Source organism: Idiotropiscis lumnitzeri, chromosome 20, assembly GCF_059441095.1.
Source record: "Idiotropiscis lumnitzeri isolate Australia: NSW breed Sydney's pygmy pipehorse chromosome 20, RoL_Ilum_1.0, whole genome shotgun sequence".
Classification (NCBI taxonomy): domain Eukaryota; kingdom Metazoa; phylum Chordata; class Actinopteri; order Syngnathiformes; family Syngnathidae; genus Idiotropiscis; species Idiotropiscis lumnitzeri.
Genome location: NC_142410.1, coordinates 934,557 through 952,005, shown reverse-complemented (window position 1 = coordinate 952,005; position 17,449 = coordinate 934,557). Strand labels below are relative to the sequence as shown.

General features: G+C 45.0%; 1 protein-coding gene across 1 annotated transcript; it reads left to right on the top strand.

The window, feature by feature from the left end:
• The first annotated feature begins 648 nt into the window (after nucleotides 1-648).
• On the top strand, nucleotides 649-3,217 carry LOC148317022 (uncharacterized). Its single transcript, XM_088284770.1, has 7 exons — nucleotides 649-779; nucleotides 1,269-1,375; nucleotides 1,517-1,562; nucleotides 1,847-1,899; nucleotides 2,121-2,215; nucleotides 2,320-2,572; nucleotides 2,651-3,217. The coding sequence occupies exons 2-6, from the start codon at nucleotides 1,293-1,295 to the stop codon at nucleotides 2,475-2,477; spliced, it is 435 nt and encodes a 144-aa protein (XP_088140896.1). The 5' UTR covers nucleotides 649-779; nucleotides 1,269-1,292; the 3' UTR covers nucleotides 2,478-2,572; nucleotides 2,651-3,217.
• Nucleotides 3,218-17,449: the final 14,232 nt, after the last annotated feature.

The following is a 17,449-nucleotide window of genomic DNA, read 5'->3' as shown; positions in this document are numbered from 1 at the left end:
GCGGAGTCGGGGAAACAGGACGGATCCACCCTGAATATGATGGCTCGACAGTGTTGTATGAGGATACAGCAGGGGTAGGTAAGATTCCCATGCCGTCCGCCCATAAGGAGTATGATGGCACTGCCTGGTCCTCGTCTGTTTTTGTAGGGGTCCCAACCTGGTCTACATCTGTAGAGGCGTCAACCTGGTCACTGTTTGTAGTTGTGAGGGTCTCTACATCAACAACGTTTTCAACCGTAGTCATATCATGGTCGCTTGTAGGTTCATCCACATCGCTATCTGTAGTACAAAGATACTTTTATTAAATATTTTATAGCTATTGATTGAAATATAGTAAAGGATTAGTTGCATCGTTTACCTGAAGATATTTCTGCAATGTTGTTATAAACCTGATCAGGTGCCGTGATGGTTGTCACCCTTCTCGGTGTGATGTTCATGGCAAGGTGACGTCTTGTTTTGAGCATCTTCATATTCATGAGGAGTAGGTCTGGCTCTTCAGCTGGAAAAACTGGTTTTACTGTGCAGAGCGTGACTTGGGCTTTTGTTATATCAAGACTGGGGGGCAGGATATGATAGGGGGGCGTGGTTATTTTTGACAGAAGCATGATTCTAGGGGGCGGGCTGGGGTTGTCTATGCTTACACACCGGCCCACTGCTTGGGAGTCGTCCAGCTGTCCAAATATAGATAAGAAATACGTTAGAACATGTCAGGGCAAACATTGCTTGGGACGTCTACAGCCAACTTGGAATACAGACAAGATGACGTTCCTCATTGAAAGGTAAAATAACATCTTAATTATATCTTAGCTTAGCTGCTATTTATTAACTGTATATTGTTTCTTAACCGAGCTGTATGCTATTTCTTAACCTAACTGTATATTGTTTCTTAACTTAACTGCATGTTGTTTCTTAGCTGCATCTTATGTCTTAACCTGGCCGCATGCTATTGCTTGGCTGCATGCTATTTCTTGGCTGCATGTTATGTCTTAACCTATCTGCATGCTATATCTTAGCTGTATATTGTTTCTTAGCCTCGCTGTATGGACTACAAAAATGGTGGCTGCCATAAGTAGAAAGGATGTGACGTACCGGAAAATGGGAGGGTGCTTGGGGCAGAAGGGGTGGGGAAATCAGCCTTCATATCTGACAGAAGCGTGATTCTGGGGGGCGGGGTTATGATAGGGGGCGTGGTTATTTTTGACAGAAGCGTGATTCTGGGGGCGTGGCCTAAATTTGATGAAAGCGTGATTCTCTTCTCTCTCTCACAGGGCATCTTATCAAGACTAACAAGTATGGGCTGTGTTGTTCGTCGAAAATTCAGTTTTCAAGGCCCACATTTTCTGCAGCACATCGACACCAATCATAAACTAATTAGGTGAGTTTAATTACATTTCAATATAGCATGATCAAAAACAGCTATTGTTAGTTTCATTTTAAGGTTTGGTTAATTATCTTATGCCCCTTTATTTTTTACTAAACCTTTTTTTTTTGTTTTTGTATTTTTTTTACCCATCAGATATAATATTGTGATATTTGCTGGAATTGATGGCTTCTCGCGAAAGGTGAATTTACTACTTTAGCAAAATATACACAATACAGTCAACCTCCGATATGACAGGTTTATGATCAGTTATGACTTTATATCAGAATCAGAAATCCCTTTATTGTCATATAGTTATTTCCTTGTATTTTTTTTGTTTTGTTGTTAAGTGTTAAGTTTCAAGTACTTTTTGAGTTTCACCTGCAACAAATGTATTATGTACAAAAGGACAAGGGTAGTGGTTTCATATTCAAATTCCATAACTATTGTTCGTACCATTCATGGGTTTTTTACTCTCTAGATCAGCCGTGGGCAAACTTTTTTATGGATGGAGTAGAGAGACATGGATGGTCTTACAAGTGAGTAGTATTGCAGTAATTCTATTTGGAATTACACTTATCAAAGTGTTTTTAAGCATGACAAATTGTCATCTTTTAATTCAACTTGAAATTAGCTCAATTAATCCAGGCATGCATTTAGTTTTCATGAACCTGTGTGAGTAAATGAATCCAGTATTTCAATGAAGGCTTCTGTGGATTCATTTGTATGAATTGTAATTTTAATATTTGATGTGTTTTAGGGTAAGAGGTGACCAGGGTGTTGAAAATGTCAGCATTGCCCAAGCTATGTTCACTGTAAGAGGCATAGGACGTGGAAGCTTCATAAGTGGAAAAAGTGTGCACAACCACAGTTGAATAACTAAAATTGAACTGTTGTTTGGATATCCCTTTGCATAGTTTGATTGACTCATGGGGATTTGTTCTTTGTATGAATTGTAGAGTTGAACGTCTGTGGAGGGATGTTTGGACAGGAGTCACACACATTTATTATGATGTATTACACAGCCTGGACAATCTGCTCCTCTTCTGCGCTCAGTATACATTTCTCCCCAGACTCAAAGCCGGGTTTTCTGCTGGCTGGAATGACCATTCTTTAAGGACAGAAAGCTACTGTTCCCCAAACCCGCTGTGGGAACTTGGGATCCTGCAGCACCCCATTTGAGAGCCAGATATGTCTGAGGCAAATGTTGCAGTTGAGTAATAATGTCCTGCCTCTTAATATGATTTTCTCCATTTACATATTAAGAAAACTGTTTTCTTTTAATTTTAGGGGATCCTATTTGAGGATATTGACTGGGAGAGCTATGTGCTTTCTAATATTAACTCAGAGACCCAAGGTGTTACAGTGCCAAAAGTGGAAAGTCCATTGACACAAGATGATATTCAGAGTTTATGCAATGCCATTGATCCCCTGTGTCATTCTAATGATTTTGGAAGAAACATTTATTTGGCTACACTCTCACATGCTCCACACTGAATTCACCATCATGGACAGTAGAAATGAAATGATAAATGAAACCCCAATTATTTATTAAATTAATCAGTAATGATTTTTGACGATTGTTAACACTTTAATCTCAAATGGCCCAAATCCACAGAATTTCAGCATGTCAACAGTATATATTCTCCACTGTCATCCTCCATGAAAGCAGACTGTTTTTATGTGTCTAAATAAAATAATTGGTTTGTCGTCAGCCTGAGATTTTAAAATGGACTGGCACATTGTTGCTGTCGTTACAGGCATCTTTTTTTTCCTCAGACATCCAAGAAACAATTTTGTTTTCAAATCTTTAATTGGTCTTGCACCACCGTAACTCTTAGAGCTTCTCAATTATTTCCTGTCACGCCGCCCCTACCAAGAAGAAAACAATTCGCGCCCCCCCACCACCATTTTTTTTTTACATTTTGTACAAATGTTCTTTGTATATTGATGTTAGATTGTCAATAAAGGAGAAATATAATTTTGAGAACTATTATTGTGAGCATCTCGAAACTCAGTACTCTGTTGTGCAAATATTGATGAGATGATAAATATTTACTATAGCTTTTTTTTTTTAAACTTTATTAACATTAACAAACCAAACACAGTTAATACGTACATAATATAGAAAAGACAAAAAGAAGAGCATGGAGATTTTAAACAAAAAGTCTATTTAAATAACATTAAGCAACAGTTTTAATATGTTTACTATACATTTTTTTTTATGTTTACTATACGTTTGACGGCGAACCGCTTCGTCGTGATGATGTCATCCGTTTCAGCGTTCCGGTCTGAGAGCGTCTGCTAAATTGCTATGTAGCCGTCGTCTTATTTTATGTTAAGATACGTAATGGTTGCAATACAACAGTTCTGTTCATAGCTGCTGGCTCTCCGCCCAAACGCGGTTCGAGTCAGACTTCTGTTAAAAGTCGAGCGTACATCAAAGCAATTAATTTTAGCGATTAGCACGCTTAGCGCCTCATTGCTCGCCTTCTTGCTCGCCTCCTCGTTTAGAACGCAACTTGTTAGTGGAGTCGTTTATTTGCCATCACGTAGCTTGTTACTGCTGCTGTGCACGGACTTACATATAGTTCAAATAAAGTCCATTCTGCTGCGGCGCTAGATAGCTTGGTGCGGAGCATTTAAGTAGCGGCGAAAGAAATCACTTCCGGTGTTCTGAAATTCCTTCCTACCCATCGAGACGTCCTACCAATGCCTAGTGCGCATGCACACGCATGCCGACAGTGATTTTGTGGGAAGTTTGGAGCTTTTTGTCCTACCTGTCGTTTGTTCGATTAAAAGTGGGGAGTACTTAATATTTTTATTTTCATTGAGCCTTATTTGAATTTTCCATTGCTTCAAAATACACTGACGTGTGTTGAGCACATTACATTTCTCACGCGATGCCACACTCGTTTGATATTGCTAGTAAAAGTTGTTTGTAAACATGTCTATGCATATAAACTGTGAGGACGTCCTACCTGCTAAAATATAAATTTTTTAATTATACCTATATGCATGTAAATAAGACGATCTGAAAGCACACGGTAGTACTTTGCTGACAAATTAGCCTCTGGTGGGAAGTTTCGCATGGGTTGGACATTTTGACAGATCAGGCTGTCAAAACAGCCTCCGGTAGGACGATTCGTACGGGTAGGACATTTTGGCAGAACACCGGGACAACGAGCGACGGGGCGACGCTTTTTTTTAATCAGTACAACGTGACCTACTGCGTGAACTAGGGGCAAAAACTGCTTTGACGAGCTCAAACTCACGTTGTCTGAAATCGCATTTTCGGACCCAAAACGATGCATCGTTCAGCCGTACTATGGCGGAAAAAAAGCATGTTCCCCAGCATCGCACCGCGTTCCCCAGCATCGCACCGCGCCCCACTCAGCATCGCACCGCGCCCCCACTATTTGAGAATCAATTTTAAATCTAAATTAAATTTTTTTTTAGTTCAACTATGCATCAATGAAAAACAAAAAGAATAAATTCTCAACCCATATAAAAAAAAATAGTAGTAATGGTTGCCGCTAGTAGTAATGCAGTGAACCCTCGCTACTTCGCGGTTCACCTTTTGCGGGTTCAGTGCTTCGCGGGTCTAAAAAATATTCGAGGGCATTGTAGTTTCGCCGAGCGGCACGAGGGCGCTGGAGCGGTTAGACGGCCAGCGTGCGCCGAAGAAGAGCGGGGGCGAAGAGGAGAGTGGACGAAGAAGAGCACGTTTCCCCGGGCACGATTTGGGGCGACGTTTCGCGCAGTTCGGCCGTACCAGAGCTCCGGAGGAGGCTAGCCGGCATGTGTGGCAGTTAAGCCGAAGAGGAGCACCTCCCGCCCGGGCACGGGCGGTGTCAAGCGGCCCCTAAGTTTAACCGAATGGAAGCTCCGGAAGAGGAGGGCATGCTCGCGTCACAGTTAAGCCGAAGAGGAGCACCTTCCCCGGGCACGGGCGGTGTCAAGCGGCCCCTAAGTTTAACCGAATGGAAGCTCCGGAGGAGGAGGGCATGCTCGCGTCACAGTTAAGCCGAAGAGGAGCACCTTCCCCGGGCACGGGCGGTGTCAAGCGGCCCCTAAGTTTAACCGAATGGAAGCTCCGGAGGAGGAGGGCATGCTCGCGTCACAGTTAAGCCGAAGAGGAGCACCTTCCCCGGGCACGGGCGGTGTCAAGCGGCCCCTAAGTTTAACCGAATGGAAGCTCCGGAGGAGGAGGGCATGCTCGCGTCACAGTTAAGCCGAATAGGACACCTTCCACCCGGGCATGAGCGGAGCGCGAGTATTCCTCTTGGGATCGTCTAAAGAGGGCTGTGGCCTGGCTTTTGAAGTTGAAAACATGGCTTCTTGTTCTTGGTGAGAGGAGAAAGGACCTCGCGAGGGCCAATGCATCATCAAAACCTGCATCAGGATTGACACAAGAAGAAAATCGTCTGTCAGCAGAAGACATAAAATAGGCAGAAAAGGCCATTATCCAATTTGAACAGAGACAGCACTTTGGACAAGAACTTGACCTCTTGATGATGGGGAAAACTGTCAAACGAAACAGCCCTATCTGTAAATTGGATCCTATTGTGGCTCATGGTATCCTGAGAGCGGGAGGACGAATTCGTAAGATGGCAATGCCAGCAGAGCAAAAGAACCCAATTATCCTGCCCAAAGGTTCTCACATCTCTAAACTGATCCTGCAAAAGATCCACCAACAGGTTGGACACTCAGGAAGGAGTCACATGATTTCAAAACTACAAGAGAGATTCTGGCTATCTTGTGCCAATTCTTCTGCAAGAAGGATAATTAAGAGCTGCGTTTTCTGCAGGCGTATGCAAGCAAAGGTGGAGGAGCAGAAAATTTCCAACCTTCCAGAAGACCGCCTCTTACCGGATCTCCCACTGTAGCGAACCCAGCCAGACAATGGTGAAGCGTACTGATGTTCCACAAAGCTGTTGATTCCTTTTGTAGCCTTGATTCCATTGTGGAAACACCGTAAGAGCTACGGTGTAAAACAAACAAAAAATAAACAAATGAGAGCTCTTAACAGCATGCAATACAATCCATGTAACTACTTTTAGCCATCCGTGAGAAATTAATGTTACAAAAAAATACCTGCGGTACTACCAAATATACAGAAAGATACTATTGTCAGAGTGACAGCAGTTGATTATGACATGAAACACCTGTACTTGGGTAAATCACGGCAAACGAAATGACGATGAAACAAAACAATTAAGTACCTTGTTCCCATTCCAGCCAGGTGCTTTCAGCCTTGAAAGGATTCCGTTAGTCAATTCCTTGATCAGCGATTGCAAAACGGTTAAACTTTTCCTTTCCTTTTCCTTTCACTGATTCCTCTGGAAACACCCCCTTAAATAGCGTAATGTTAATCTATACTTCCTGAACATAGCGGAAACGCACCAAATTAAAAGCATATGGCATCCAAATTATAACTTCAAAATAAAGTATCACAAACAAATGAACTTGTGAGTTCGTTACACCCACCCTTCACCCATGTGGGTGTTGATTACTTTGGCCCATTTGACGTGAAGCGAGGACGTTCTCATGTGAAACGATGGGGAGTGATTTTCACCTGCTTGGTAAGCAGAGCCATCCACTTGGAAGTGGCTAGCCATTTGGACACCAACTCCTGCATCAATGCCTTGCGTCGCTTCATGTGTCGGCGAGGACCAGTGAAGAGCATCCGGACAGACAATGGGACAAACTTTGTCGGGGCGCAGAAAGAACTCAAGGAGGCTCTGAAAGGCGTGGACCATACAAGAATCCAAAGGGAGCTACTGAAGGACAAGGTTAAATGGACATTCAATCCCCCATTTGGACCGCACCATGGAGGGGTTTGGGAAAGGTTGATCAAGCTTGTCAAGAAGATCCTGTACTCAGTCTTGAAAGAACAAACGCTAGACGACGATACTCTACAGACGGCATTTTGCGAAATTGAGGCTATCATGAATGATCGACCAATCACAGCAGTGTCGAGTGATCCAAATGATCTGGAGCCACTCACACCAAACCATCTTCTACAGCTGAAGGCCCAACCTCTAATGCCAGCAGGACTATTCCAAAAGGGAGACCTCTACACACAGAGGAGATGGAGGCAAGTACAGTATCTTGCGGACCTTTTCTGGAAGAGGTGGATAAGAGAATATGTCCCCCTCATGCAACCAAGAAGCAAGTGGAATCATCCAAAGCAAAACCTCAGTCCAGACGATCTAGTTGTCATGCACCAAGGAATTCATGGCTCATGGGCCGTGTGGTGAAGACGTTTCCTGGATCAAAGGGGCTTGTTCGAAGTGTACTCGTGAGAACCAAGACCAGCACTCTACAGAGACCGGTGGACAAGCTCTGTCTTCTTTTGCCAGCAGCGGACTGCGCTTGAAGCCTCGTCGACAGTCCCTACACATGCATGCACGAGTGCACATATACACATTTTGCATACACTTGGGACTGCCGGAAAGATAACACGGGCTGCTGGACACACTTGATACACACAAATAGGCACGAACTGCAAACATTTGCTTCATGAATTATGGACTATGCGCGTTTATTTAAAAAATCATAGACTACGCACGTTCCTTTCATGAAATCTGAACTTCATGGACAAATACTCAAGACGAGTAATGAATTTGATATGGACATATTTATGTGGTAAATTACTGTTTTGTGTTTGATTCTTTCAATTGTTGGCCCCTTGAATTATTAGTTCGGGTAATTGATTTGCTATGGCATCACCAATTAGGGGCCGGAATGTTGGGGCCAGAATGAATGTATTATTTGATTGTTGCCTTACTGGGCAGCGCAGTATGGAGGGTGCCCTCTGGAGACGAGGGATGGTGGTGTAACCTGTGAACCTTTAAGTTTCATGATTATTGCACCTGTGCGGTGAAGTGTGGGACTTGGAAGACAGCGGAACAGTATTTGACCAGATCACAACTAAAACAAACTATTGTACTGATTAATTCGGTCGGGACATTGAGCTGATAGCTGTTAGCATGCGTCCGTTCTATTTACCGCGAGAGTTCAGTCATGTTATCGTTTCGGCGGCGTACGTGCCACCCTCTGCTAACAGTGAGACAGCCTGTGACGTACTGACTGCAGCTGTGAGCAGGCTACAAACACAGCACCCAAATGCCCTGCTCCTTATCTCTGGTGACTTCAATCATGCTTCTCCTTCCTCCTCTCTGCCTTCATTCACACAATATGTAACCTGCCACACCAGAGACAATAAAATATTGGACCTTTTCTATGCCAACACCAAGGAGGCGTACACATCACTGCCCCTCCCCCCGCTGGGCAAAGCTGACCACAATTTGGTTGCTCTCCTGCCTGTGTACAAACCTCTGGTCCGCAGGAAGCCAGCTGTGACACGCACAGTTCAGAGATGGTCTGGAGAAGCCAAGGAGGCCTTAAAGGACTCTTTCAACACAACTGTGTGGGATGTATTCAGCGAAACCCACGGGGAGGACATTAATGGTCTCACAGACACAATTACAGACGATATTAATTTCTGCATGGAGAACACCATTCCCACCAGGACAGTAAGATGTTTCTCCAACAACAAACCCTGGATCACACCGGACATTAAAGCTCTCCTGAAGGAGAAAAAAGAGGGCTTTTGTGTCAGGCGACAAGGAGGAGCTGAAGAGAGTGCAACATCAGCTGAGAAGGAGGAGCCGAAAGGAAAAAGTCCTACAGGATGCGGAGGAAGGAACAACTGCAGCGGAACAATGCCAGGGATGTCTGGAGGGGCCTGAAGACCATCTCAGGCCATGGACAACCTGGTAAGACCTAGAAGGGGCGGGGGGCTTCAGTGGTCAAATGAGTTGAACCTATTTTTCAATAGGTTTGATCAAATGCCTGCCCCCGCTCAGGCTCCCCTGCTGCAGCCCTCATCAACCCCTCCTACCACTGCGAACGAGACCCTTTCTCCCCCTCTCTCTCCTCTCTTCTCTCCCCTCTCTCTCTCCACAGGCTCCAGTTCCTCCACCTGTCACCTGCAGAGGTTCTCTGATGACTCTGCGATTATCGGCCTCATCACTGACGGAGACGATCGGGAGTATAGAGGGGTTATTCAGGGAAATGTGGACTGGTGTCAGCAGAACCGCCTCCAAATCAACGCTGGGAAATCCAAATCAGAATCAGAAATCTCTTTATTGTCATTGTACAGTGTGCAACGAGATTAGAGAACTTCTCTCTCCAGTGCAATACAACCATAATTTAATTAAATATATATATTAGATAAATAAAAGAATAATACGAAAATAATACGAAATTGGATATATAAAAGCACATTATGTCGCTGTTCTGCAAGGTCAGGGTGGTTGTGTGTGTGTATGTGTGAGAGTTCAGAATGGAGATGACTCTCGGTAGGAAACTGTTTTTCAGTCTATTATCTGATTTGATGCACCTGTAGTGCCTGTCAGAGGGCAACAGGTCGAACAGGTGTGAGTTCAGGTGAGTATTGTCTTTGACGATATTGAGAGCTCTGCTGAGGCACCGGTTGGTGTAGATGCCCGACAGGGAGGGGAGAGGGCAGCCTATAATCATCTGCGCCGTTTTGACTGTCCTCCGGAGCCTCACTCTGTCTGCCTCAGTGCAGCCGCTGTACCGGGTGGAGACACAGTAGGTCAGCAGGCTCTCGAGGGACGAGTGGTAGAATGCCAGCAGCAACTTCCTGTCCAGGTTGAATTTCCTGAGGACCCTCAGGAAGTGCAGACGCTGGTGGACCTTCTTTTCCACTGCTGTGGTGTTATTTGTCCTAAAGAGGTCATCGGAGATCTGTACTCCCAGGAACTTGAATGTTTGGACCCTCTCCACACACACGCCTTTGATGTAGAGGAGGGGGAGGGGGGGCACAGTCTTGTTCCTCCTAAAGTCGATGACGATCTCCTTCGTTTTTGCAGTGTTAAGCTGTAGTTTGTTGTCCTCACACCAAGCCTCCCTGTAGGCTGTCTCGTCATCTTTCGAGATCCGACCGACCACTGTCGTATTATTAGCAAATTTGACGCTGGTGTTGCTACCGTAGGCCGGGATGCAGTCATAGGTGTTGTTGGAGTTTTTAACTTTAAATGTACCAAAAGTTTACCAAAATAGTTTGAATTAATTATCTGACTCCATTAATGGTTAACCAAACACAACCTCCATTCTTCCAACAATTATGCGCGCTCGTTTTGAGAGAAAGATGACCAGGATGCCGGCAACTTCACACGGGAGTGGATTTATTCCTAACAGGAGATCTAGTACAAAGTCTGAGAGGCCCGGTTACAGCAACCAACAGGAAAAAACAACGCCCCCCCCTAAGTTTGCCCAGGATCATTTATACATTACAGCAAACAAAGCCAAGACTTCCTACTCTTCCCCTATTGGCTATGTGTCATCTGCAGTTAACTTTAGCTTTCTCTTAGTGGACGTCTTCTGCCCGCAAGGTGACGTGTCGGCTCTTCCCACGGTGCGCGCCATGGCAGTTGTTTGTGCGCTCCACTGCCGAACCACTGGATCTGTTATTCTGCTCTCACGGTCGACCGTGTGACCATCTCACACAACAACAGACGGGTGGCCTTAATCGGAGTCCGGGACCCTTCGCGTCTGCACACTCAGTTCTCCGACGTGCGGCTCATCCTGCACAAAACATCTGCCACCCATGCATTTCACACAGCCTGGCCTGACCTTTTCTCATGCATTGATTTAAAGCCCAATCAGTATATATCTTTATTGCATTAAACTGAATACATGTCACTTGTAGTCAAGCTTATAAAATCCTTTAATGTAGAGGGCGTATAGGAGAGGGCTCAGCACGCATCCTTGAGGGGAACCGGTGCTCAGCGTTCGGGTGGAGGACGTGTAGGGGCCGAGCAACACAGTCTGGGGTCTGTTGGTCAGAAAGTCCTTAATCCAGATGCGTGTGAGGGAGGAAGGCAGTCCCTGATGTGCTGGAGAACCAGTCTCTCGAAGCACTTCATGATGACTGGTGTGAGAGCAACAGGACGGTAGTCATTCAGGAGGACTGGGGATGACATTTTGGGGACAGGAACAATGGTGGAAGTTTTCAAGCAGGAGGGGATGACTGCTTGAGCCAGGGAGCGGTTGGAGATCCTGCAAAAAACATGTGATAGTTGGTGGTAAAGGATAATGTAATCATGGCAGTCAATCTAAACAGAACAAAGGGTAGACTGCTCGGAGCCACTTTTGTGATCCCGGCATGGAAGTCCATTGTTTCAGAGGGGTCTCGTTCACACCTCCTGTGGTGCAGCTGTGATCCAATCTTCCTGCATTCCTCTCCTGAGGGTCTTGTCATTAGCATGGTCTAAACTTCGGTTACACTTAAAGGATTTCATACATTTGACTATTAAAGGAATATAAGAGTTTGAGCTTAACATAGTTCATTAGACGTTGCTGCATCCAGTGTATGAAAATGTGATACTGTAAAATGCTGAGAGTGTGTGTGGGGGTGAAACTGTGTGTGTGGGAGCATAAGCAACAGAATGGGGGTTGCGGGGGTAGTGCAAGGATGGAATGTTGCAGGATCACCAGAAGGAGGGGAAAGCCGAGATGAACAAAGCACAACCAAGAGGAGTCGCCACGGGATTCGGCGGGAGAAGAAAGACCAATGAGAGCAAGCTAAAGTTAACTGCAGGATACACATAGCCAATAGAATCATGCCAGGATGCCTTTGTCTCTGTTCCATTTGCGTATTGTATAGTATGAATCATTACTGGGCAACTCGGTTAGTTACATTCGCTGGTGGCAAGAGAGGTGTAGAGTTGTATTGAGAGGGACCCGAGACCCAGGTGCCATGTAGAAATCTGTGTATTGGGAATAAACCCACTTGTGCGTGAAAATGCCGGCTTCCTAATACCTTTCTATTGCAGAACGAGCGCGCATATTGTTGGATGAGTGAGAGTTGGTTAAGGTCGCAAATTGGAGTCAGATTACTAATTTGAGTTTACATTGGGTTAAAGTTAAATTCTAACATTGATATAAAGCTAAATTCCAACAGTGGGCACTTGCTCTGAGGACCTTGCCTGGTATTCCGTCGGGTCCAGTAGCTTTCCTTGGGTTAATACTAAAGGATTTTATACATTTGACTATAAAGGATTTAATACGATTGACTACAAGTTACATGTATTCCGTTTAATGCAATAAAGATATTTGCTGATTGTGCTTTGATTCGATGTGCAGTGGAAGGTCAGGGCAGGCTGTGTGTAATGCGTAGGTGACAGATATTTTTTGTACAGGACGAGCCGCACTTCTGATAACGGGGGTACTGACGCAGGCCTCCCGCCATCAAGGCGCTGCTGTGTGAGATTGGACGAGCCGACACGTCATCCTGCGGGCAGAAGACGTCCACTAAGAGAAAGCTAAAGTTAACTGCAGATGACACATAGCCAATAGTAGAATAGTAGGTTATCTTTGTTTTGTTTGCTGAAATGTATAATTGATCCTGGGCAACTCGGGGGGGGCGTCGTCTTCTGTTGGGTACAGGGACGCGCAGAGCTGTAATGTTAGGGACCCGAGCCCCAGATTTGTATTAGATCTCCTGTTAGGAATAAATCCACTCCCGTGTGAAGTTGCCGGCTTCCAGTCATTTCTCTCCCAAATTGGAGCTCGCACAATTGTTGGATGAATGTAGGGTGTGTTCGCTTAATTTAATGGAGTCAGATAATAATTTAATTCCCAACAATACCCAGGAGCGCACGCCTCACATCGTGTTCCTCTATGGTGAGTGAGGGGGAGTTGAGGCATGGAGTGCGGGGGTGAGTCAGTTGGAGTGAGTCAAAGCAAGCAAAGAAGCAGTTTAGCTCCTCTGCCAGCGACGCACTCGGGTCTACAGATGTCATGCTACTGCCTCTGTAGTTGGTGATGCTCTGGAGACCCTGCCACACCTCCCGTGGTCTGTTGCTGGTAAGGTGGGACTCCAGCCTCCTCTTGTAGTCTGTCTTGCCTAGCTAAATGCCTTTTCTCAGGTCATCACGAGCCACACTGTACAGGGCTCTGTCACCTGACCTGAAGGCAGTGTCACGGGCCTTGAGGAGTGAGCGAACCTGGCTGGACATCCGGGGTTTCGCGTTTGAATCTGTATTTGAATCTGTGTTCACATATTTGTAGACTGTACTTCATGCCTAAATTCAAATGACCCTTTTGACAAACTTTCTCTTATTTTGCTGGATGTCATAGTTGTACCTCGTGAGCTTTGCGTGTCCACTTGTAGCAGCTGCTGTATATAAAAATACTTACGGAACAAAGTCTGGATTATCATTCTCAGAGCCATTTATTATGTTGACGTATGTTTTGCATTTAAACTTGCCACCACTTGGGTGCAGTGTGGTGTCAATTAGCCACAGGTCTATGTAATCAATTAGATCAGGGATGGGCAAACTTAGTGATTGGCGAGCCACAATGGGTTCTAAAATTTGATAGAGGGGCTGGACCAGGAGCAGATGGATGGAGTGTTTTGGTAACCTCACCTCATCTGAGAAAAAAATATATATTTAATTTTAAATGAAAGTGAACAAAAGCATTACAACAATATTTCTTTGAAGCACAACAATATTTAGAAAATAAAACATTAACAAGGTTTATTCATTTGATTTGTTTCAAGTTCGGCGGGCCGAATTAAAACGTTTAACGGGCCGCATGTGGCCCCCGGGCCGTAGTTTCCCCACGCCTGAATTAGATAATGAGACCGAGGTGTTGCTATAGGGAAAGCAAAATGTTTTAGATCGTGGCGTGGAAGGTGACGTGAGACGACAACATGGAAAAGTGGATCAAGTACATTGAGATATACTTTAGTTTGGAAATGTTAGAAAGGACACATCAAAAGAAAGCACGCCAGTAGCAACCATTTTTTGATTAGCAATAGGGTCACTACAATTTAAGTCTAAAACTTAGCTTCAAGCGAATTGAGACACGTTTGCTTCAAAGTGAGGACAGCGCGGCTGAAAAAGAGCAGCGGAATGAACGGATTTCTCGTCACCTTGAGGACAACGTTTGGACGATTGCTGATGTTTGGACGTCTTCTACCTGAATTGTTTTATTTGTTTGGAATCGTTTGGAACTGGAGCCACGCGACCGCCGCTCATCAACCAAGGAATTGGAACGTCAACACACTCTTATGCTGGACAACGCCAAGGTATTTGTCTCGCTACATTAATGGCCATATAGTAACATTGCTGTCAATGTGTGCACACAACTTTGAGCTTAAAATCCAATGCATTGGTTGAAATTGAGGGAAGGTTACGGTGCGCATTTGCAATTTGCGTTAGACTGCGTGTGCAACTTACCGAAGGTTGCACGGGTATGCGATTGACCTAAAGACTTTGTATCTGCATAATTATGAGCAGAGAAGAGGACCTCGACAAAGCTGAACTTTGGACTGAGACAGTAAAGCAAGATGACTTAGGGGTTGAGGAAGGTGTTCCTTCAGTTAAAAACGGTCGGTTAAATTGACTGAAAAGGCCTTTTTGTCAAAGGTAGAAACACTGCAAAAAGAGAGGAAAAAACAAGCTGGAAAAAGCAGCAAGCCTAAAGCAGACGATTGTTAATTTGATGGGTGTTAAAGGTTTTGTTAAAGAGGTAAAAAAATAATTTTGACAAATACACTAAACTTTGTGATGAAGCTGTTGTACATCATGAATCTTTATTGAAACTTATGCCACCAGATGAGTGTGAAGCGTGGTTTAAGGTATTAAAAAGTATTGACAAATTTGTTTCAGAGGTAAATAAGTGGTTGGGTTGCAATGAATGTTGCTGTCAAAATAAAGGTATGGAGGACAATAATAATTAAATGAAACATCAAAGGATTGAAGGACCTCAGAGCAAGGAAATTCAAGTGGATCGTCATGACAGCATTTCTAATGTAATTTCCAATACTTCCTCAAAGCGGAGTAGGTCTACTATAACATCTTTACGACGACAAATGGAGGCAGTACTTCAGAAAAAGCATGCTTTGGAAGAACAAGCAGAGGAAATAACAATGAAACAGGAAGAACTGAAAATGGAAACACAACTAGCAGCATCTGCTGTAAAATTTATGACATTAAACGACTCTTCATTTAACAGTGTTGCAAGTAAACAAAGCAAACATTCAGATGAAATGTCATCCTACTTGAAGTCTGAAGTGAAATATGGTTTATTAATGTTGTTTTACCACATAAATGCTGCATAATAACCATTTTATACCTATATGCACGCGTTAGTAGATGTCTGTGTTTATGTGTTATGAGAATTTGCGCAGGCTGTGTCTATATGTTGTGAGAATTTGCACAGGCTGCATCTATGTGTTATGAGAATTTGCACAGGCTACATCTATGTGTTATGAGAATTTGCACAGGTTGTATCTATGTGTTATGAGAACGGGAATAATTGGAAAGAATTCGTACAGGGCCTAAGCACCAGGAATGTCTGACTCATGTGAAAAGGTACAGTTGATAACGAAAAGGGAGTGAGGATTGGCAGAGGCCAAAGTTGTGCGAAGGGCCATGCGAACCATCAAAGCGCACTCGAACGGGAGGGGTTGGGATGAAATATTGGCTATAAGAATGTGACGAAGGCAAAACGAAAGTAGAGTCGGCTGAGGGTTTTACGCGCGGACGCCCAGCATCGTATTTTTTGCTCGCATTACTGAGGACGCCGGGGCTCTCCGTCCTTCCAGCACACGGTAATGAGATTTATGTCTTGCATGTAATCTATGAGCTGAAATACAATTGTTGCTTGCTTGCTTGCTTGTACACTTTATACTGTGGGTTAAATAAAATGTGCCGCTTGTTTAACGCAGTGAAGTGTTTGTTGTCCATGTAAGTCGCCGACGATCCGCGATCCTGAAGTTAATAATAAGTCATAGCAATTGATCATGAGTTGTGACTATTATATTATTTGATACTGTAATTGATTGTAAGCAGTGTCTACTCAAGGGCTCACGCTTGTCTGATTGGACATAACAGACAGCTTAACCCATTGTAGCCTGACGATTGGGTATCAGTCTCGCTACTAGTCACTCTTATTGATGCTGTAATTAATCATAAGCAGTATCAGAATTGTTTTCAAAACATTTTTGGCGTTGTCGGCAGGATCTCGGGAAAACTGCGACTTGGACATGGCTTGTTGTTTGAGTAAGAGTAAAACTTTGGATGAACCCGAGGGGGGTTTTGCTGACTGCGTCTCGGGAGTGCCGGGGTGGGACAGTCGTGCTGACTGCGTCTCGGGAGTGCCGGGGTGGGACAGTCGTGAGTTTAGAGGACCCGAAGGGGGGTTTGTTGACTGCGTCTCGGGAGTGCCGGGGTGGGACAGTCGTGCTGACTGCGTCTCGGGAGTGCCGGGGTGGGACAGTCGTGCTGACTGCGTCTCGGGAGTGCCGGGGTGGGACAGTCGTGAGTTTAGAGGACCCGAAGGGGGGTTTGTTGACTGCGTCTCGGGAGTGCCGGGGTGGGACAGTCGTGCTGACTGCGTCTCGGGAGTGCCGGGGTGGGACAGTCGTGCTGACTGCGTCTCGGGAGTGCCGGGGTGGGACAGTCGTGAGTTTAGAGGACCCGAAGGGGGGTTTGTTGACTGCGTCTCGGGAGTGCCGGGGTGGGACAGTCGTGCTGACTGCGTCTCGGGAGTGCCGGGGTGGGACAGTCGTGCTGACTGCGTCTCGGGAGTGCCGGGGTGGGACAGTCGTGAGTTTAGAGGACCCGAAGGGGGGTTTGTTGACTGCGTCTCGGGAGTGCCGGGGTGGGACAGTCATGAGTTTAGAGAAATTGGGAAATTGTTGACGCGGAATGGGGGACGCCCTGGTCCGTGGGTTAACATGCCAGTGGGGGCCAGCCCGACGTCAGTTAAGGATTTACTGACTCAGGTGGTGGTCTGTAAAAGAGCGCCTTTGGGGGGTGTGCGGAAGATGATGTGGATTTGTGCAGAAGCATGGCGGGAGAAGAATAAGGCGTTAGACGCTGCTCTCCTCGCTGGTGCGCGTAAAGATCAAGAAATTCTAATGCAGAACAATAAGATCGAAGAACTAGAGAAGGAAATATCTAGATTAAATTCTGTGTTGGAAAAAACAATTGTGCATATTTCCAAGAAAGCACGAGCTAACCAGCGGAAAACTGATCG

Coding starts and splice junctions, on each gene's coding strand:
- LOC148317022 (XM_088284770.1), top strand. CDS start 1,293: ATGGGCTGTGTTGTTCGTCGAAAATTCAGTTTTCAAGGCCCACATTTT. Junction 1,563..1,846: donor TTGATGGCTTCTCGCGAAAG/GTGAATTTACTA, acceptor TCTCTAGATCAG/CCGTGGGCAAACTTTTTTAT. Junction 1,900..2,120: donor AGACATGGATGGTCTTACAA/GTGAGTAGTATT, acceptor GATGTGTTTTAG/GGTAAGAGGTGACCAGGGTG.